Raw genomic sequence first — 23,335 nt, forward strand, 5'->3', positions numbered from 1 at the left:
CTTATTTTCTTCTCTTGTTTAAAGCGAGAACAGAAAACACAGGCATCGATGTCAGGATTATTTTCTTAATATTACAGAACATTAAAGGAGGCTGGTAGGTCCGGGAATAAATAAATATGAATATATAAAAATATAAACATATAAAAATGCGAATGCGTTCCTGTTCTTACATATTGTTCAGTTCCTGACCAATCCTCTTCAATCGAATCATTTAGATAAAAATATGTGGCCAAATGTTTGAATTTTGTGCGGAACACATTTCAGCCACGACGATGTGCCCAATAGTCTTCAGTCACGTGACATTGGAACCAAAATGGCCGCTCCTGTATTTTGACGTAGCTAGCTACTTTTTCTATTTGTTTCATTCTTGGTAGAAAACTATCCAACGAGAGACTTGCCGGAGGAACGGTCTTTCACCATCCTCCCTGCGTTAGCTCCCTAATTTTTATCTCGAAGACAATCAAGACTGACACCTCTTTGTTGAGCGAATTTGTCAGACTATGCACATTTGGTTCTAATAGCAGGCTAGCTAGCTGGCTCTGGCTGGCACACACCAAGGCAGTTGTTGAAATTGAAAATAGCTGGCTAACTTAGCTGCGATGGAGGAGTTGAGCGCCGACGAGGTAAAAAAAATGACAATGGAAACTGTTTTTTTGTTTTGATTTTTATGAATGACCATGGTGGGGTTGGTGTACCTTTGTTCTACTACGATTTAGACTTTAGTTAGCGCACTCCTTCCTTTCTTCCCGACGGACGATAGCTGATGTAGCTGCTGGCTTGTTTGCTATGAAAGCTAGCCTCAGATGAAGAGAATGCATTCACGATAAATGCCACATTTAGCCAGTCGCAAGTGTGCTTCCGTGATTGCTAACTTCACGCTAACGAAAATGAGATGTACTGCGGGGGGAAAGTGAGATAGTTTAATCCAGTGTTTCAAGCCACAACTATGTGTAGGTTGTAGTTTGTATCCCCGGTTACAGATGACTTACATTTGGTGTTAGCTGGGGGGCACCACGCTAGCTCGGCTTAGCTAGAAGCACAAAGATAACGTTGTGTTCGTGGAAATAAGTAAATACAGCTGTTGTGTGTTGTTAATTAATGTGGTGCAAGTTAAACTCGGGGGGGTGGTGTTGCTTGCTGATTGTCCAACTTGCCTGCCTGCGCAAAGCTAACATTTGCTAAGGTTGTTTTGCTAAGCGTTAGCCCGAAATTAGCCTGCGAGACGACTCAGCATAAACACATCGGGCCACCATTGTGCAATCATCTGTGGGTCGGCTCTGCAGCCACTTGACAGGTATCGTTGCACCAGGGTCACAGCTCATTAGAGTTTGTACTTTTGGTGCCTCGCTGTAGACCCACATTTGACCGAGGTGGCACTGAAGTTGGCTTCGGTGTGTGCACTGATCTTGTTTAGCTGCCCGGCTGAGTTGTGATGACATTTCCTCCATTGTTTGTAACGCCGCTGTGCTTGACGCTGCGTGTAACCAGCAACGCCGGTGGTTTGCAACTGCACCATTAACTCGATTATTCAAAGTAATGAATCACTGTTGCGCATTGTATCCCTTATTTCAGAGGCTAACTCAGAGACGAGTGCACTCACTACAGTGTAGATCTCCGCCAGGCACATCATATCACCCCTTTTTTCCGGGACTATATGTTATCCTGTGTGTTGAGCAAAACTCAGGAGAGACTCAGCGGCCGATTGTACTGTCAAATGCTGTTCAAAATTCAAGTTAATTTACTCTATGATTCAAATATAATACAGTGCAGCATAGAAGACATACCATAAAACTCCAAAATCCCCTTGTGTTTAGCTGCTTCTTGTTTTCTCTGTATGTATGTCACTTTATTGAACACATCATACCGTAAAATAGCAAAATTCAAAATTATCACCAAGATCTCTTTGGTCCCAGTGACTGCTGTTTTACACGTCATTTTTTACAGTTGTGAAGCAGCAGGCTATTTAACTCATTTCAACCCCCACTTGTTGACAAATTATGTCAGCATCCTCAGAAGACACCTTTTTTTTTTTTTTTTTTTTTTACAGTGTTTTCCTCCTGTGTGTCTGCACTGTGCTCTGTTGATTGTCTTCATCAGCAGTGTGTTTGTGTAAATTCGCCTAGAAAATGTAGTGCACATCCTGGATTGTTTCACAGCCACAATAGGATTAAAAGGCTCTGATAGGCCTAGTAGTATGCAAAGACAGGGACAGAATAGTGCTGGTCAGCCAAGCTACCAGAACAGAGAGAGAGAGAGCGGAAGCAGTGAGAACAAACATTTTTAGCGCAGATAATTAGCGATAGTGAGATGTGTAAGGAAAATTACTCAGAAATGTGTTGTGTGTTCTCAAAGCTGTACGATGTCAGACACATTTAAGTGAAGCCTAATAATGTGACTCATCATTTCATGATTATGGGTGTTACTTTGCACCATACTGTCATAAAACAGGCCTATATTATATGGGGCTATATCACAGTGTGTAATAAAGTCCGTGTGAGAATTAATAAAGCCTCAGCACTAATTTAACCGCACGTGTACAACAAAATAAATTTGTTGGGTTCATTCAAGATTCGCAGAAGGCGACTGGCTCGACTGGCGGGAGGACAGACGTCACAGCCCAGCACCCCTCTCAGCACTCCCCTGACATCCCCGCAGAGAGAGACTCCACCTGGACCCCTCCCTGGACCATCAGGCATCACACCCCAGCCCCTGCCACCAGCCGCCTCTCAGTCACTGGGGCTCAATGTTCATAGTGGTACCCCCGCCACGTCCCCAATGGGCACCTCTGGTATGAATTCAAAGAGACACAAGTATAACGGTGCATTTCGTCAATTTTTGGTAGCCTTTTGAATGATTATGACGGATTGTGCAAGAAGTATTTTTTAGTAGTAAGAAGTGTTTTTACTTGTCCATTGCATGAAATCTGTAGGTAAAAATACATTGTAGTTTACCAAGTCTTATTATGAAATCAGACCAGATATGTTGAATGAACAAAACTTATTACAGTTCCAGACACTTGTATATAGTTGTCATGATAGTACTATAGTCTTTTCCCTTAATATGGTCTTCAGTCTAACCCAATCATCCTAATCAGATGGCCTTGCAGTGTGTTGCCTCTGAGATTTGGAAGGTAAACAGCCTAGTGACTGGTTCACTTGAGGTTGAGAGCGCTTCGAAGTGACCTTGTTATCTGATGCTGTCAACAAAAACAGCTGCAGCTTATTGTGCGAACCAGTGTTCCCATTTGACATCAAGTGTGGGCCCCACTGCACAGAGTGGGAATTGATGCTTTCACCCGTATACCGCTCTAGAAAGAACACTAGTGAGTCATGAATTTGGATGAATGAATCCAACAACAATCTCCTGGCATTGTTGGAACTCTTAGATGTGGAGTCTTTGATAATCTAGGCTTGCATTTTGTATCTGACTACTTTACAATAGGACTTCTGATACAAAGCTGTGTGGCATTTGAATCCTTGAGATTTTTTATTGTTTAAGCTTTTTTCCCCTTTCAAATAGAGCTAAATTGTTTTGTCGATCTCACCAGTTGGTTGGTAAGAATGTACAACCAGGAAGAGAATTGCCACTTCCTGCCCTGGTATCCACAGTAAGGCCTAGGTGCTAATCAGCTTTGTCTTTACCTTTGAGCAGCAATCAGGCTTTACAATGGCACGGCACACCACACAGAGATTAAGAACACCAGTCTGAACTTTTGTTAACCCAACATAGCTGGTCAAAAATTTCTTCCATATCAGAGAAAGTGCGTGTGAAAAATACCAAACTTAAAATATGAAATTATGTCTTGATGGTACCTAAAGATGATTATCAGAGATGTGTTTACATTGGAAAGGTCATAATCTCTTTGTGTGCAATCTTTAAATCCAAAAGTCCTTTGTCTTCTCTGAGTTTAATTTGTTCAGTATATTTTGATCTGATGTTATGGTGTGAATTTAGAGTTGAAGTTTGCTCTTGTTGCTCATGCTACCCCGTTGCCCATCACTTCCAGACTAATTTTTATGGTTTTCTGGGAGGATTTTACACAGCCTTTCGAGCTGTTGTATTTGCAACGAACAGAAAGTTAAATTTTGACCTGGCTTTTATTGGAAGCTCGTGCCTACATGTTTTACAATGACACTTACTCCAGCATTTGTAAGTGAAATGCTATTGTTTAACATTTGGGAAGTTGAATTGTTAGTACTTTGAAGATGTTCATTTGCTATGTTTTGGTTTTGCAGGTGTGGCATATGGCAGTCAGAGCAGTGAGGGTGTGAGCTCCCTCTCCAGCTCTCCCTCCAACAGCCTTGAGACTCAGTCCCAGAGTTTGTCCCGATCCCAGAGCATGGATATTGACACCGCCTCCTGTGAAAAGAGGTGAGGAATGATCTCCCTAACCTGGATTATTGTTCGGCTCTATCCTGTTCATCCCTGGTTGAGGACACTTTTTTTATGTTTGCAGTCACGGTTTTATTGATTGTTGCACGAATTGCGATGCTCCCTGAATTAATACAGATTGACAGAATGACTGCCTCACTGAGGTTTTTTTTATTGCATTTATTATGTCTTTTACAAATATGACTTGTTAAATAGTAACTCAGCCAAAGCTTAGGTTGTAAAGAGTTATCCTTTTAAATCCTTATGCCCCTTCTATAAAAAAAAAATCCACAATAAACACTTTATGACTGTTGAAGCTATTGTGGTGATATACAGTGTTTTTGTGCCTGTTCTCTGGGGTTGGGGAAAATAATTCCGGGAAATATTGGAAATTACCAGCTGAAGTAGAAGTAGATGAGGTAGACTAATGGGAAATTTGGTACACCAAAGAACTGAGCTGCAGCACTTCATCACAAAATAAGTCCTGGAAGGCATTAAACATCACAGATTGATGATAGCAGACAGTGTAAGACTATGTGAGGGTGGACTGTGGGCTTTCATCAATGTGTATAGCAGCTCTTCATCAAAATGCTGGTGTTTCATAATGTGGCCACATGCCTTGGTTTTCTATCACAAAATATGATTGTGAAGTTCACTCATAGCTCTTGGAACACATAAATGCATCAGAAACATAGAGCCCACATTCAAGCCTCTTTGTTTGTGGATGTGCAGGTTGTAGGGAATGTGGACACTGATTCAAGATCTGTTGTTGTTGTTCATTGTTGAGACTCTTGATATGGGCCATTGAACACAGGTGGTTTGTTTGTGTGTGGATAAAGAGACCGACTGAACACTATGCCTTTCTGCTTGTGTCCCAGCATGTCCCAGGTGGATGTGGACTCAGGGATAGAGAACATGGAGGTGGAGGACGGCGATCGCAGGGAGAAGAGGAACTTGGCTGAAAAGGTAAACAGCACCAGCCAGCATTTCTTAACAGAGGGGCTCTTCCTGTCTTTGTCTATACCTGGCCTACTTTACTTTGATCAAATGCTTCTCGAGATCAAGCAAGTCTTGAAATGAGAAGACGTAAGGGAACTCCAGGTATTTTTTGTATTTTTTTTCTTGGAACGTAACTGGGGACATTCCGTGGTTGCTATTTTCGGTTGTATGTGCTGAGCCTGATCCTTATCACTGACAAACACTGTAAATCAGAATAATCATAACGTCACCCAATGAGTTTGGCAGTTATATATGTATAGATCTTTTCGCCCTTTAGCTCACCAGTTTAAATGTCCATAAATGATAATAATCAAGCCATTATTATTGTCTGTTTGTCTCTGTACTACAGGAAACCTCTGCCAACTCAGATGTCTCTGAAGAGCAGGCTCTGCAGCTCATCTGTAAGATCCTCCGTGTATCCTGGAAGGAGCAGGACAGAGATGTCATCTATCTCCCCTCGCTGGCCACAGAATTCCACCAGAACCCTAAAGACGGTAGGTTATTGGAAAGCCGATAGATCTCTGTCCATATCACACTTTGAATGTCCCTGCATTCAGATGGCTATATCTTCTCTACAGCTCCACAGATTTGCATGTTGGTGATGTTGACTCTTATCGATTCCTTCTCTGTTTTAGTATACTCTGACTTCAAAGACCTGATTAGCCAGATCCTGATGGAGGTATTAATGATGTCCACCCAGTCGCGTGTTCACAACCCCTTCGCCAGCTTGACCTCCACCTCTCAGCCAATTGCAGCTGCCAAATCCCCCGACCACCGTCTGACGCTGGTGCAGCCCTCCAGCCAGGGTAGCAGCCCACTGGCTCCCAGTGCAGGATCCTTTGGAGCCAGCTCTCTGTCCAGGCAAGTAGCTAGACATTACGCTTTGCGTTCTGTGTTGATATCAGAAAATGAAGCAGATGAGACATTTAGGTAGTGGACCTGCTGTCGCCTATATTGACATCCTTAAAAGTTCTTTATGTTTGATATTTATTTGCTAATATTTATATGTTTGGGAAGCCATGTTGTTTTTGGTTTTAGTCTTTGTTTATTTAGATTTTTTAAACACTTGCTCCTTCTTGTTTGATGATTTTTGCCAATGAGCATCTCACAATGTTGTCCACAGTCTGTATGGGTGCAGTCCACACCCGACGACTTTGAATGCAGCCAGGATGACTTCCCCATCTTTCCCAACCCCAACCACACCCTCCACACCATCTACTCCCTCTACACCACAGTTAATTGTGCCCCCCAGCCCACCCACCACCACCACTGCTCCAAGGTTCTCCCTCAACCCCCCATCTGCTCCCTTACCCATCTCCCAGCGCTACCGGCCCTACTCTGTCACCTCCCCCTGGGGGGGTTCCACCTCACCTAACCCAGGCCGCAGAGGACCTAATCTCTCTGGGCCTTTTCCGAGCCCTGGAGGGCCTTCCGCACCCCCCAACACCCCAGTCCCTCTGCCACCACCCAGCCCACAGTCCCACTCCCTTACTTCACCCAGGCCTCGCCCCCGCACCACTTCCACACCCCTTCCTATGGTGCCCCCTTCGCCCAGATCAAACGCCCGACAAGCTACCTTTGCTGCCGGGATCCCACCGTCTAGGTACCTCTTCAGCCATGTGTATGACTGTGTGGTGCACCTGCAAGCAATCATTACTAAAAGCTTAACCTTTATCGACCCATGTGATTTGAGAGTGGGTGTGCATGAAAGGGCTTGCAGCTAAACATAGGACTGATTTCTTTTTATTGCTTCTATCTTGCTTTTATTGCTTCTGATGTAAATTTTCATTTACATGTTGTGCATTAACAGATGCTCATTTCTAAAGCAATGTATAATTAGTAAAACAGTAGAATACAAAATAATTCCCAGATCAACACAATTACAGTTGCTTGTTGCTTTTATATGCATCGTTTTTAGGAAATTTAACCGGTATGCCATTGATGATGATGAGCTACAGCTTGACCAGTGGGTTTTATAGGTTCTGTCATAACTTTGTAGCAAAGGACAAATGGCTATCTGTTGTCTCACATTGGCTTGCTAAAGACATAACTATATATTCAGGTATGACTTTTTGAAAGTCAGCATAGGTATTCATTGAGAGAGAAAATGTTCTGACAGTATGTATTTATATGTGCATGCAGATGGCACTGAGGAATAAAAAAAAAAAAAACAGCACAAGAGCCAGTCTTAAAACAAGTATGCATGGCTCCTGCATCCTTTCCATATTGCTCCCCTCCTCCCTACCCTGTTTTTCCTGACATGTGTCAGTTCTACATTAGTCTTCATGTTTTCTCACCTCCTTTCTGTCTCCCCATTCTTGCGCACCCCCCTCCAATCTTCCTCTCCCTCCTCCCCCGTCTTTTCCTTGTCATGCCAGCCCCCTGTCGCTCCTATTCTTTGCCCTCTCTGACATGTCTCAGGACAGCAGTGATGAAGAGTCTGAGGAGGAGGAGGATTTTACACGTGTTCAGTTTGGGTCCAGGTACACCGCTGCACAGCGTGTGTGTGTGCATGCTCGCTCAGTAATGGGTCCACTGTATGCTTCACAGTGCCCAGGTGGCTTGCCACTAACAATGTGCAAACAGGCCAGGGTAGACTGGGGAGAGAGACTGAGGGAGGTTTAGGCATCGTTCAGTCTCTTAACTGTTTTGGCCACCAATTGGACATTTAAGGTCTAATAAAGATAACAGTCATGCTATTGCCATCTGGTAGTAGATACCTTTATACAGTTCGAGCATGAAAGATTGTTAATTTCCTGCACCCCAGTTTCAGGATGTGGAAACACCCAAGAATCCATCAGCTTTCATGGTGAATTAGGTCTGTAAGAGTCTGTCAAATTGCCAGTACTTCCATAATCCTGAACCTTCATAGTCTGGATTGTGTCTTTAAAACATTTCCAGGCCAAGTAATTGTATTTACTGGTTGACTGAAATTTTGTATTTGGGGTGTATGAATTTAGGGGATGGCTCCTAAATGGAGGGAGGTTTTGGTTAATTTTTGCAGCTACATCAGTGTCATGATAATGCGTCTCTTGTTCATCTCCAGGGAGGTCAGGGTCAGCTACAGAACGGTGCCCTTGGAGCTCAAGGACATTGCAGCAGTGTAGACGTTCGCTTACGCAGAACCAGAACCCAGGTTCCAGTTGAAGGGTGGTTGCTCCACCCACTACCGCTCTGCCATCCCAAAATCCCACCAACAATCAGATTGTCTTATGCCTCTAGCAGAAAGTGATCCTCCACCCAGGAAGAGCATGTTGAAAAATAAAGTGAATATTTCTGTAAAACATAATTTAGGCCATTTAGTACAACATGATGCACTTGGCTTAGCAGAGCTGAGCAGTGTGTTTTTGAATTTTATGCATAGGTGGTTCCGCTGTTCCTTATTTTTGCACACTGAAGAGAAAATGAAATCTGTCATGCTGTTAGAAAGTCTGATTAGGGAATTTCCATTGCAAGAATTGGAGTCTTAATTTCACTTTCAACTTCAATACAGTTGTAATCTGGGTTAGAGGTGATCTCAGTCCAGTGCCTGTTTCCTGTGGATAAATAACAAGACTAATGGTATTATGTTCTGAGGTTTGTTGTGCTGTGAAGCAATTCACATACTAGAGGAATGACTTTCAAAGCTGACCACTAACAAATAAAACTCTAGTTACCACATTTGTCAGGAGAATCCCATTATCTGCTACAAAGGATTGCTGCAAACAGCTCTTGAAGAATATTGGTTGAAAGCTAATATATATGCCTTGTTGAGTTTTTTTTGTTTTTTAATCTTCAGAGCGTGGTATTGAGATGCTGCCTCTGTTGCAGTGCTGTCACTAATGCTGAATGTTTCTTTCAGGACCAAGGGAACATAGTTGCTTGTTTATCGTACATCTCGTGTCTCATTGCCGTGGATGTACTTCCCTGTTGTTCATTGTTTTTAATGAGCCCCTATCTATCCCTCTCTGCTTCTGTTTGTCTCCTTTTTTTTTTTTTTTTAGTCTGGGTGCATCTGGAGGAGGGATGTCCTGCGATTCAGCTAGCGACCGCTTCACTATTGAAGCTTGCAAAGAGACGGAGATGCTGAACTACCTCATCGAGCGTTTTGACAGTGTTGGCATGGAAGAGAGGAAGGCTCCCAAGGTAGCAGGCTGGCTGCCAGAGTGGCCCACACAAATAAATGCTTCTTAAGCAGGGAGCTGTCTTTTATTCAGATGTTTTTTTTTTGTTTTTTTTTTTAAGAAGGAAAGCTGTTCTGAAATAAAACATTAAGATTGTAAGACGCATGTTTGTCCTGGTAACCTTTTGTAGTACTAAAATCTGATAGTGAAATCCCTTTTTTTTAGCTTAGTCAACACAGTATCAGAGAGTCTGTTTTTTTACAAAATGTCTGGAGGAAAACAGCACGGCCTTGGTATCCAAAGAGTTTAGCTGCAGCCCAGTAGGTCTGGAAATGAGAGAGGCTTTTTCTCTCTGCAGGCCACAGTGATTCAGCAGAATCTGAGGAGAGCTGCTGTGAAACTGACAGCATTGTTTATCACCTCTAACCATCTCTTTTTACTTTGCTCACTCTTTCTGTTTCTTTTTCAGATGTGCAGCCACCCAAGTGTCAGCCAGCTCCTCAGCAACATTCGCTCTCAATGTATTTCCCATGCTGCCCTGGTCCTGCAAGGCACCCTCACCCAGCCTAGGTGAGCAAGCCAGCCAAGCACTTTGACATTTCGCTGTTTTGTGATAATTTCTTCTTTCTCTTCGCTCTTTGCCTATTATATTGGGGTACATTCTGTTCCTTTTCTTTTCTGTCTGAATGAGTCTCCATAGCAACTGCTCTTTCACCTTGCCTCCACACACAAGTTGTTATGTTTTTTGGTACACTGTGTGTCTTTCCTGTTGCTATCACAAAAGGAGCCCCCTTCAGCAGTCTCTGCTGGTACCTTATATGCTGTGCCGGAACCTTCCATATGGCTTCATCCAGGAACTGGTGCGCATTACCCACCAGGAGGAAGAGGTCTTCAGACAGGTGGGAAGCACAGCGGGCCACCACACCTTTTTTACTGGACCATGCTCTGATAAAAATCCTTCTCTATATCTGTCTTAATATCTCTTCATCTATTTAGAGATAAGAACTGTCACACATGAGGGAATAGCTGGTAATTGAGTGTTGCTGAGTGAACAAGTGCTAATGCTCATTATATTCATCAGTTTCCTTAAAATCCAAGATTTTGTCTGGCAGGCAGCTGAGATGTAGACCCAGTGTCACCCCAGCTAGTAGTTGACACTACAAAACCTTTTCCCACAGATGAAAGGTTTTGGAAAACAGAAAATCTGCACTGGTGGTTGGTTAAGGTTGAACAATTAATCAAAATACAATTGAAAATAGTATCGCAATTTCAATATGGCCAAAAGGAAAATCTAGCTTGTTGGAGCTGCAGGTTAAATCTGCACCAAAAAACATTAAAATTATGTATGTGGTACTACAGAGATACCCTACAAGTCATAGTCTCCAGACACAAGAAAACATGTTTGTTTTGGTAAGACACCAGCAAGAATCAAGTCATTGTCATTTAATATTTTTTTCTCAGTGAAAATGATAATGCAAAAATTTGCATTCCCATTAATATTATGAATCATATCACAACCACAATATCTGTCAAAATAATTGCTTTATACATATAATTTAACCATATGTTTGAGCCTGGCTGTGGGCTGAAAATGAGAATCTTCAATCAGCTGATATGCATGATATTTTTTGACAACTTTCTGTTTATCTTTACATTTCAGATCTTCATTCCCATCCTTCATGGGCTGGCTCTGGCAGTGAAAGAGTGTTCCTTTGACAGTGACAACTTTAAATTCCCCCTCATGGTAAGGAGATCTATGTCCTGGCCTTACCTTGCAGGCAGGGGATGAGACTTAATGTAGTCACGGTTGCAGGGGATGTAGGGCTTAATGTGGTCGTCTAAATGCTGTCTGGCAGCCTGTCAGACAGCCTGTCTACTTTGCGGATAGACAGCTCCAGACGTGTATGTATGGGTGAAAGCATGTCTAAATATATAATGGATTGTCCCCACTGTGCTGCTTCTCCTCTGGGCTACGTATAATGACGACTCCCTTGCTGGTTTGACAAGCTGATCTAGAAACCTTGTGCAGAGCTGCCATCACACTAGTCACCACTCATGCCAGAATTCAGGAATAGAAAATTTGGTGTATTTCATTATTTGATCAGTGTTTAATTTGTAGAAAACCACTGGAATTAGATTACCACAATGTAAAATATGGTAACTTTGTTAGTCTCTGTAGAGATATTTGTCTTTGATCAGCAACTTTGATCAGAGTTACTGGCACCTTTAAATAAATAGTAAAGGAATATAAAGAGAGCACACTACCTACAAGTTGTAGAGGGTGTTGTAGGTTTCTTTCCAGAGAATATTTTTTCTTGCAATTTCAATAATTAAATAATGTTATTTATATCTTAAGGTGGTTAGCTCATCTTACCATTTTTCAAATTGTAAATTGGACTGTCTCTAAAAATCGAGTAAACACAGTAGGTATATTTTGTAGGTCACAAAAAAAAACAGTTTTACCTGGGAACAAAACTTTTGACAGTTTTAGAGGAAGTTTCCATTGGAGATCTGTATTTAATGTGTTTATTCTGTTCCTACAGGCATTAGCTGAACTCTGTGAAATCAAATTTGGAAAGACTCACCCAATGTGCAATTTGGTGAGTATGCAGGAAGATAGCCCAGCCAACATTATGATACGTTGTATTCATCGTTATGCACTAACAGCTCAGATTATTAGGCTTAACCAATCAACCCACAGAACAGGTTGAATTTCCTTGGGAATGTGAGTTTCACTACACACCCGGGTATTGTCTCCCTTGTTCCTTGCAGAGGAAAGTGGTCTTACTGTAGTTTTACCTTAGCTGAATTCCTCAGCTAAATACCGGCAGGACCACTTGACAGCAGCACAGAGGAATGTGCTCTGGTTATTTTATTCATGACACTTGTTCGTGGTTCTTGTCTAGAAGAAGGGCAAGACAAAGTTCCCTTGTGCATGAAAGAGTGGGTCTATATTTAGCCTGACAACATTTTCCCAAATCAGAGCTCTGTGAAGTTCCATTAAGCCCACTTTACTCATTACCTGTCTGCTAACAGCTAGGTTTAAAAACATCTTACCTAATGAAAGATTTGGAAAGCAGTTCTGAATTAAGTCACGTTCTAGGTATTTACTTCAAACTCTTCCTTTCAGGGAAATTAGTTGAAATGAGTGAGCAGGTAGGCATTCAGTGTCTTGCTCAAGTACAGTTTGGTGTGCCACATGGCTGTTGATGGACACGTGTGTTCAGTGACGCACACATAAAAGCTGCATATGCTTACATGTAACTTCTCTGTGTTACTGCTCTGTGTACAGATAACGTCGCTGCCCCTGTGGTGTCCCAAACCTCTGAGCCCTGGCTGTGGTAGAGAGGTGCAGAGACTGTCCTACCTGGGAGCCTTCTTCAGCCTGTCTGTTTTCGCTGAGGATGATGTGAGTCACGCAGCTTATGTGTCACTTAGCTCTGTCTATTCAGTAAAGTCATTAATACAGCTGAATAGCACCTGATATCAACCAAACTGTCGTGACTAGTTCAGCCGCAGTGTGTTCTTCTACCTCAAGGTCCTGGCAATTGCTGTTCATGAAAATGGCTTTGCTGCACATTTTTAAACTCTGAGAGCGGAAAGCAAACCTAATGCAGTAAATCAATCTGAGAAAATGTCTTACACTCATTTTACTTGCTGAAAATACAAAAAAGTAAGATGTCAGGTATTTAATGTACAGCTAATTTTAGCAACTCTTCCCCTTTGCAGTATGCGAGGATTAATGTGTTACTTTTTCTGGCCTTTTTTCAGACCAAGGTAGGAGACAAGTATTTCTCGGGCCCAGCCATCACCATGGAGAACACTCGCGTGGTCAGCCAATCCCTACAACACTACCTGGAGTCGGCCAGGGTGTGTATCTACTTTGTTATATAGTTGAGTGCTTTTCTTTGAAATTAATTATGGAATAATAACATGACTATATTAATTATCTTCATCAGGGTGACCTGTTCAAAGTCCTTCATAACATCTTGCTGAATGGAGAAACACGCGAGTTAGCTCTCAACTACATGGCAGCTTTAGTCAACTGCAATGTGAAGAAAGCCCAGATGCAGGTGAGTAGCTGACATCATTCACTGAACCAAATACTTGAAATATAAGGATATTGTCAGTCACCAATAATAAAAGATATTGGTATAAAAAATTTTTTTATTGTATACAATTCCCTTATTTTTTGTTGAGTACTTGTATTATTTAGTTTTCGGATAGATATGTAATGGTAAAATTTAAATAACAATGTAATTTAAAGTTCAGGTGCAAATTAGAGCATGCTGATATAGAAGATATAGAAGACATTTTATGTTCAGCTCTAGTTTGGAATGTCAATAAATTTGTGTCCTGAATATTTGATTGTTCTGGATTGGAGGCGTTTGGTTAAATATGACTCTGCTGTATGAAATGGATAAATAAAATGGAGGACGTCTCAGTCTGTCTGGTCTGTGGTTTGTCTTTTATTTCAAAGTCACCTTGGCATGTTTCATCACAGCTGACTGTTCTGTATTCGCCCTCCTTTCTCCCAGACCGACGATAAACTGGTGTCGACAGACGGCTTCATGCTGAACTTCCTATGGGTGCTGCAACAGCTGAGCATGAAGATCAAGCTGGAGACAGTGGACCCCTACTACATTTTCCACCCACGCTGTCGCATTGTTGTCAGTCCAGAGGAGACCCGCCTCAAGGCCACCATGGAGGAGCTCAAAAGCTGGCTGGCAGAGCTGCGTGAGTTGAGAAACTTGAAAATACAGGAGGATTTATGATCAGGATTATCCAGTTGAGCTCAGATGATATGTGTTTTATTATGAGCAATGGATGAATCATCCTTGTGTTTTGTCTCAGTATTCCTCTTTCCTCTGCTTTATTTAGAGCCTTGACTGATGACAGTAGATATACATGTTGTACCACACAGTTCATGACCTAGATTAAAAGAAACTTAATTTATGCCACTCTGAAATCCTTTTACATTACCTTTGCTACTTACTTACTTATGTAAGAAAGTAGCAAACATGTTCCATGAGCACTCTAAAAGTTTTGTTCAACAGTCTAGTGATTTTTAACTTAAAGACTCTGAATTTTCTCTGAATTGTTATGGTTTTTAATGAGCATCTTGAATTTTATCTGTATCTGAATTTTATCCTGCCATGTCAACAGATGAAGACCCCAACAAATTCTCAGAGCCCAAATTCCCCACTGAGTGTTTCTTCCTGACACTGCACACCCACCACCTGTCCATCCTGCCAGGCTGCAGGCGCTATATCCGCAGGTTGCGGGCCATCCGAGAGCTCAACAGGTATACATAGACATACAGATTCAATCACTCACAAAACACACATTTACTCATGAAATAGCCAATTTATATGTATTAACCCTGTTGTGTCTCCTGTGCCAGGACTGTGGAAGAGCTGAAGAACAGTGAAAGCCAATGGAAAGACTCTCCCCTGGCCAGTCGACACAGAGAGATGCTGAAACGATGCAAAACCCAGCTCAAGGTTGGTCTGACATATTTCTCAGTGCACCCACTGTCTCTGCCTCCTTCTCTGATCAAGCTATGAGAATTGATTTAAAGATACCCACATGGAAAGAACCTTTTTCTTTCAATCAAGTTTATTTGGGTGCCGGATATTTTGTCCTGTCTCCTAAAGTCTGAAATGTGCAGAATGCTGCAACAGAGCATATTTACAGAGATGTTACTCTAATTATGTGTGACTTTGTGCTGTCAGAAACTGGTGCGGGCAAAAGCTTGTGCTGATGCGGGCCTTCTGGACGAAAACCTGCTCCGCAGATGTCTGCAGTTCTACAGCACTGTAATCCAGCTCATTCTTCGCATGGTGGACCCTGCCTACCCGCAGTGAGTTGTACTTTCACTGACAGACTGGGCTCCTGTTGGTGTGATGTGACGTTAAAGTGACAGAAGTGGCTTTGCACACGGGGAAAAAAAGATGTTTACATGTTTGGGACATGCATCTCTCTCTCGATAATTTGTTTTGTCTGCCCTGTAGAATTTTGTGATTTGCCTCAGATTGGATCAAAAAAAAAAAAAAAGTAATCATAATAATAATATGCCATGTTTTCTTTGTCCTGTTTCTTGTACAGCATTACCCTGCCACTGAACCCAGAGATTCCCAAAAGCTTTGCTGCTCTGCCTGAGTTCTACATTGAGGACGTGGCTGAGTTTCTGCTTTTTGTTGTGCAGTGAGTTCAGTTTTCAAACTTAATCATATTGCATGTATCTCATAAATAAAGCTTACTTGGGCTAATTCAGTCTTGTTGATATTGAATAATAAATGATCAAGCGTAATACCCCCAAAAAGACTACATAAATACAAATGTAACTTGAACAGATAGATAGATAGATAGATAGATAGAAACTTCTTTTTGCCATAAACCAGCATCATCATAAATGCAGACTACAACTGATTTGAAACAAGCTGCTCTTACTTCAGTTTGTCTCATCCCTTTCTGCCTCTCCTACTTTCACCCAGGTATTCTCCCCAGGTGTTATATGAGCCGTGTGTGCAGGATATCGTCACCTTCCTGGTGGTGTTCATCTGCAGCCAGAACTACATCAGGAACCCCTACCTTATCGCCAAACTGGTGGAGGTGCTGTTCGTCACCAACCCGGCCGTACAGCCACGCACACAGCGGTTTTCTGAAATGATGGAGAACCACCCATTATCTGTGAAGCAGCTAGTCCCGGCTCTTATGAAGTTCTACACTGGTGAGGCCCTACGAGTAGAGCAATAGACCTGCAGTTCTTATTAGTTACGGGAAATGGAACAATTGCATTTTTTTTTAGTTTTGTAAAAAAAGAATACCTGCCTTGTTTAGTCCAATAGAATCAAACTTCGGTGCGTTTCTGGTGCACGGTTACAAACCAACTCTGGAGCTGTGTGAATTTGAACCGACTTAATTTTGAGCCAACTACAGGAATCAGTGCGTGTTTTGTGCTGAAGCAGCTCCCATAGCCTCGGTGCGCGGTATTGACTAATAATTAATAACGGAGATAAGCAACTTGGTAGCATTACTAACAAGCAAATAGCAACACAGGAACACAGTGAAGCAAAGGTTGACATGGAACAAAAAGGAAATGCATTGCCTTCTTGGTATTTACCCCAAATGAGTACAGCAATAATGAAGAAATGCTGAAAAGCTGCTGCACTGCTCATATTGGAAATTGGCCAAATGTTGTGATTACAGTCAAGTGGGGAGGAAAGAAAAACATGCCCAAAGTAAACACTTCTATCATAGCCTGCTCACTGATCAGGGTCAGACAGATGTCGTTAGGTTGAAAGGCGGACAGTTTCCAAATGACTTAAGTTGATACATTTTGGTTTGTTTTAATTCTTTGCCTTGTGAAATCAAACTGATCCAAATGTATAAAGCAGCAAAATATGAGGTATTCCACTTGATCCAAACCACAGCAAAGAGGCTACAGGTGTGAAAACTCCTAATTCTCACTTCTCTTGAAACTTACATTTTATACTAGCTCAAAATTAGCCATCCTCTTTTTCTGTTACAGCATAGATTGTCAGCTAGTGTTTGTTAGATGATAGGACTGGATCACCAGACAAATAAATTGGCTATCAGGGTGCTAATTCCCTTGGCCTCTTGATTTAAATTACTTTAAATTACCTTTTATCTTTAGTTATTCAAAAGGTAATTTAGTTCAAGACACTCAAATGGAGAAGCATTATGCAAAGTAAAAAAAAAAGCTCAGTTTGGTTTTTAAACTTGTTTTTGAAGCCAGCACAATTTCACAGAACTTTTGCCTTTTGTTACAAGTTCCTCTTGCAAAGTTACTACTGCTTAGCTTTTTATGTATTCAACAAGACTATGAGTTAAACTTCAAAATTTCCATTCCTTAATCTTAATTCAAATATAGAGAAACCCATTGTGCTGTAGGTGTAAGGCTGATGATGATTGGCTGACAGGAGGATGTACACTATCATTCAGTGCCGCAACATCACCCAGCACTAGACTGATTAAGTCTTTTCTCCCCAGATGTGGAGCACACTGGCGCCACCAGTGAGTTCTATGATAAGTTCACTATCCGGTACCACATCAGCACCATCTTCAAGAGTCTCTGGCAGAACATTGGCCACCACGGCACCTTCCTGGAGGAGTTCAAGTGAGTTTGCTGTAGTGACACTGTGCAGAGTTACTTGTTGGAAAGCAAAAATGTTAAAATGTGACTTTTTGGTGTGATTTGAATGTTATTTTATAGATTGCTTTACCAATGAAGCATAACTTGAACAGTTACAAAACCTGGTAAATAACGGCAAAGTATTGCTGTTTGCGTGTGTCAAGCAGATCACTGGTTAAAAACTCTTTTTTTCCTCTGTGATGCTGTCTCCTTTTCATAGCTCTGGGAAGCAGTTTGTTCGCTACATCAACATGCTGATCAATGACACCACCTTCCTATTAGACGAAAGCCTGGAGTCCCTGAAGCGCATCCACGAGGTTCAGGAAGAGATGAAGAATAAGGAGCAGTGGGAACAGCTGCCAAGAGTCAGTGCTCAGCCAGGGCAACTACCTCATATTTCATGACTTAGCTTAGTTAATTTAATTTAAGTGACGAAATAAGACACAAAACTGAAGTGATTAAAGAGTTATAAAAAGAGCAAATGAAAGCATGAGTAAACTTAATATAGAGCAAAAAGATGAAACAAAAAAAATTAAACATGTCCCAAACAAATAATGCAGGCCAATCAAGAACAACTCGACCAATTTTATACCACCATCCAGGCCAATCATTGCTCACCGCCTGCTGGGGTATATTTGTCTATCACTTCAAGTCACTACAGTGAATTTTTGGGCAAACACATTTCACAGAGAATTGACTGGTATGGAAATGGTGGTGTTTGTTGTTTAGTGTTTTTCCTGCCCACTTCCAGGAGCAGCAGCAGAGCCGCCAGTCCCAGCTGACTCAGGATGAGCGGGTGTCACGCTCCTACCTGGCTCTGGCCACAGAGACAGTTGACATGTTCCACATCCTCACCAAACAGGTCCAGAAGCCTTTCCTCAGACCTGTGAGTACTGCTGCCCCCACTGGACATTCAGAGAATTGGTCACCCTTGTATACCACCTGTTCTGTCGCTTTCTCTCTATTCTGGCTCTTTGTGGAAACTGTCCTCCCAAATGGGCAAACAAAAATAAGACAATTACGCAAAAATATCTATACAAGGTCGACTTGTTGAACAGAATCAGCTATTCCTGACTGTGTCATCTTCATCTCCAGGAGCTTGGGCCTCGTCTTGCAGCCATGCTGAACTTTAACCTCCAGCAGCTTTGTGGGCCAAAGTGTCGGGATCTGAAGGTGGAGAACCCTGAGAAATACGGGTTTGAGCCCAAGAAGCTCCTAGACCAGCTGACTGACATCTACCTGCAGCTCGACTGTGCCCGCTTTGCTAAAGCAATTGCAGATGACCAGGTTGGCACTGATGGGATCAAGCGAATAATCACTACCATTTCGACTTACATTTTGACCTTGGGAAACTTAGTGTTAAAAAAATACTTGTTTACTGAAATCACAGAACACAAGAGAGTGTGTTAGAGTCAATAATATCACAGTTGTGAGCTGGTCACAAGGGATGGTTCCAGGCAGTTGTGGAAAATCACGACAGCCAGAAATGTATTTACTTAAACAGATGAGTATGAATGCTTGTAGTTGAGCTAGCAGGCATGCTTTAATGTCGACTTATTTTCTGTGGCACAACAGAATAGTGTAAATTTGTATGCTTAATCATTTATTTGCGCTACTGCCAGTGCTAGCTCTAATAAATATTTGACTAAACATCAGAAAATACTTTCCCCTATTGCATGTTCTGCATTAATGTTACTGGGTTATAGCACTACAGAAATTTATTGGATTTCCCGTCTTGGTTGCAAACGCTGCTGAAAGCAGAATATTGTTTAAGTATTCGCCTGAGGCATTTGACAGTGTGTGATTGGTGTATGATGAGTTCTTTGAGTGATGCAGTTACCATTACATTATACCAAATAACATTACCGTCAAAATGCCTCTTTGCCAATTATGTTCTTCAGTTGTGACTAATTTGAGTCTGCCTATAATAGAAATTATATGATCAGAGAGCGCTTGACCCAGCTGCTGCTTGTTGCACACCAGTGTCATCACTCTCAATTTTAAGGAGCTGTGAAATGCAACCCGGAGCTTGAATTTCTTATGTATTGAAATGGAATTTCTCTATACTGAAATGTAAGCAAACCGACCACCTACAAGAACAATTGTTCTTATTGTCTGACTGTTTTCAGAAGTAATCTTGCTGGACGTCTCAAATACAGTGATGAGAATGATTGAAAGGTGATATGTTCATGCATCTGTAATCCTCTCAAAGACACCCCCTGAAACGTGTCTTCTTTTCTCCTGTTCTGCAGCGGTCGTACAGCCGAGAGCTGTTCGAGGAGGTGATCTCCAAGATGAGAAAGGCTGGTATCAAGTCCACCATTGCCATTGAAAAATTCAAGCTGCTATCAGAGAAGGTGGAGGAGATAGTCGCCAAAAACTCTCAGTCTGAAATGGACTACAGTGATGCGCCTGATGAGTTCAAAGGTGTGTGTGTGTGTGTGTGTCCGGCCTAAGTGTTTCAGAGCAGCATACTACAAAGCATATGATACATCCTTTAAAATTTGATATCTGCTGAAGAAAAAAATTAAATTAAGGAACATTTCATGCTGTATTGATGTTTCATGCTGATGCATCTCGCTGTGAATACATTTTATAATGCATATTTATAATACATACTAATTTATAATATAATATGTACATTTTATGTAGTAATAGACCATCTGCAATTTTATTATTTCTTGTTAAGAATTTTCCTCAGCTGTGAGGTGATATTGCCTAGCTGGGAAACCCATTGCCGCCTTATTGGAGCATTCATTATATTTAACATTAACCAAAACCCACAAGTTTAGTCACATTTTATTCTTGCAATTATTCAATGACAAAAAAATGTGACTCTGTGATCACCTTACATGAACTGAGTAAGTTGCTGAATCTGTTGCAGAGGAGGCGCTTAAAGTCAACTCTGATCCCACATCAGTGAGTGCAGACAACATGGATCTTGAGCCATGTCTATCACTGTAGAATTCCAGACATTTTGCGGGGGATGTTGCGGTTCATGGAGGTTGTATAGACAGCTTAGAGCAAGGCTATCCTATAACCACAGACTTAATATAATCTACAGTGGGAACGTGGCCCACATACCGCCTTTGATTCCCAGATATGCCAAGCCGACCCACCACACTCGATGGGAGTGTGCCATACAAGACACATGGGTGTCAGCTTTCTATGAAGTCACAATCCCAAGCTAGGTTTTATTTTTAAACGTGTAACACATGAGCCCTACCTTAACAACCATGTGACATTTCAATACAGGGCATGTTTAAATTTGATTCTCCTAATGAGACTTTAATAGGCTATTTCCTTTCTTGATGTTTTGTTAGGTATACCAGATATGCAGTCACAAAACACTTTGGATAACAGCTAGAGCTTTTCATAAATTTGGGTTGAGCATTATTTTCTCTGGGCAACAGAAGCATGTGTTTGATAGAGTAAACCTTTATCCCGCATACTGTACTTATTGGGGTTGTGCATCAGCCAAACTAAATAAATTTAGGTTAGGGTTCGGGTTAACGGTGAGGAAACTTAATGGGAAATCGATGCAGAAACTCAGAAGCAACAGATATTTGCATTTCATTAAGTTCATTCATGGAGAAAGATGATCAAAATGAATGGTTTTTGGCAGGGTGCAATGACCTTTTATTTCATTTCGAGAAGTAATATAATAATTTATTTTTTTTATTTAGCAAAATGACTAGCAAAATCCATACAATCACCGCAGACTAAATGGGCAATTTAGCAGGTATATGGTTGTTCAGACGTGGATAAAACTTGAACACTGCAGTATAGCTGGTGTATTAGCTTTTTCTAGATGCAGGGAGCAGGCTGTCGAACCGGTCATGAAATGTATTTATGTCTTCTCTGAATTAGATAGGATATAGTAACATGACCTTTCACTGTGCTGAAATACAGGTGCCAATTATGCTGCTGCTTCAAATTTCCCAGTTGCAGTGCAGCACAGAAGCAAGAAACCAACAGGGCCAACTAATGGGCATGGTTACTGCCTTTTGTTCATTTGACCATTGCTTGTGCATTAAACCTGCTGCATGTATGTCTGTGTTATGATAGATCCTCTGATGGACACACTGATGACTGACCCTGTGATACTGCCCTCGGGGAACATCATGGACCGTTCCATCATCCTGCGCCACCTGCTCAACTCCCCTACTGACCCCTTCAACAGACAGCCACTCACAGAGAGCATGCTGGAGTCAGGTAGCCACACCACCATGATGCCCTTTCACTGCTACATGTGAAGCAGGGAGAGCTGCATAATCTACACATGCAGTGGCGAGCAAGAGCAAGAAGCTGTTTTGTTTTTGTTTGTGGGTTTCTCCTCAAATTCTCCTCTTATTTCTACAGTCCCTGAGCTGAAGGAGAGGATCCAGGCGTGGATGAGAGAGAAACAGGGAGGAAGACTTGTGTAAGGACTCCCCGTCCCCGACGTCTGCCCTGCTAACCATCACGAAGGGATGTTTCCAATTCGCCTGAATTCAGTGTCACCACCACCACCACCAACAACAAAAAAAGCATTCTGGAAGAAAAAAGGAAATCTTATTTGATTTTTACCCACCGTTATCCTTTTTGTCTCAGACCATCATTTGAAGGTCCTTGGCTCTAAAAACAAAACATAATAAAGTTAAGACTTTTAAAAGTTTTTTGCTCATGACTTTGTGTGTATATATTCAAATATATACATATATTTAACGAGAGTTAGTTAATGCATTACAATGCTGCGAGGATAAGTTTCCACCACCTACAGGTCTACCAGCGAGGTGCATTTGTTCACTTCATTGATGATTTTCTTTTACTGTTCCATCTGTTTTGTAAAACTGTGTATGTTGGTTTCATTAAAATCTTAATTATGTGAAGGGGGGAGGGAAAAGCATTTGGGAGGGATGGGGCAGTGTCTGATTAAATTGCTTGTCCTGATTTTCTTTATCAAGACTGTGACAATGATGAGCCTAGTGGAGTCCACATAATGTACGCTCATAATCATAGAGCTAACACACATGCACAGTTTTGTGCTTGTTGCTTATGAAGCTCGGAAATGGGAATATACCTAAAGGATGTAGCTCAACGTAAACTCTAACCCTAAATGTCTGCTTTCTTTAGAGTACAGTGGGCAAGTCAAGCAGCGGTTAACCAGAATCTGTTTGGTTGGTCCTTTCTAGTCCCATTTTCCCTGTTGACTTTGATAAAGAGTGAATTTACTTCTTGTGTGTGCATGGCCTCAAGCCCAGAACCTCCTAAGCGCCTCATAGACTAATAACCCTCTTTATGGCGAAGCTGAACAAACACGAGAGAATGTAGCATGGACACCAGAGACACAGTTGTAGGAGCACACCATTAAGTCTGTTCTTCAGAACCACCGACATCTCTCACCTCAAGATGGTCTCTCTCAAAGCGCACTGTACCTAACTTGACCTTGCTGACCTTAACTGTACAGGAAATTATTTCCTTTAACCACATACCTGTTTTGGAAGCTAGGATTTTGAACTGAAATAAATGATGATGCACATAATGTTCACAACTAGTCTTTTGTTGAATGGGGTATAATTAACCATTGTGTATATTCATGTTTTTTTTATGTCTCCTGGTGTTTTCGTTTAGACCTTTTTTACAAATGAGTCAGACTTCACATAAGCCTAGTCATTTTCCCATGTAAATGTTATAAACTAATGGATTAACTCTGGGAGCCGTC

The 23,335-nt window shown here is 41.6% G+C and overlaps 1 protein-coding gene across 2 annotated transcripts; it reads left to right on the top strand.

Annotated features, from left to right (window-relative positions):
- Positions 1–302: 302 nt before the first annotated feature.
- Positions 303–23,155, top strand: ube4b (ubiquitination factor E4B, UFD2 homolog (S. cerevisiae)). Of its 2 annotated transcripts, XM_030055605.1 has the most exons (29): positions 303–623; positions 2,569–2,788; positions 4,236–4,371; positions 5,250–5,337; positions 5,720–5,864; positions 6,006–6,231; positions 6,494–7,004; positions 7,651–7,853; positions 9,354–9,495; positions 9,943–10,043; positions 10,258–10,372; positions 11,134–11,217; positions 12,017–12,073; positions 12,766–12,882; positions 13,245–13,343; positions 13,433–13,546; positions 14,012–14,210; positions 14,640–14,778; positions 14,878–14,977; positions 15,209–15,336; positions 15,582–15,680; positions 15,971–16,206; positions 17,490–17,616; positions 17,852–17,996; positions 18,383–18,517; positions 18,727–18,918; positions 19,884–20,058; positions 21,700–21,846; positions 21,994–23,155. In XM_030055605.1, exons 1-29 carry the CDS (start codon positions 600–602, stop codon positions 22,056–22,058), a joined length of 4,269 nt encoding a protein of 1,422 aa, XP_029911465.1. In that variant the 5' UTR covers positions 303–599; the 3' UTR covers positions 22,059–23,155. The 2 variants fall into 2 exon arrangements, with proteins under 2 accessions (XP_029911465.1, XP_029911464.1); XM_030055604.1 differs by lacking the exons at positions 6,494–7,004; positions 7,651–7,853.
- The last annotated feature ends 180 nt before the right edge of the window (positions 23,156–23,335 follow it).

This window comes from Myripristis murdjan, chromosome 7 (assembly GCF_902150065.1).
Source record: "Myripristis murdjan chromosome 7, fMyrMur1.1, whole genome shotgun sequence".
NCBI classification, from domain to species: Eukaryota; Metazoa; Chordata; class Actinopteri; order Holocentriformes; family Holocentridae; genus Myripristis; species Myripristis murdjan.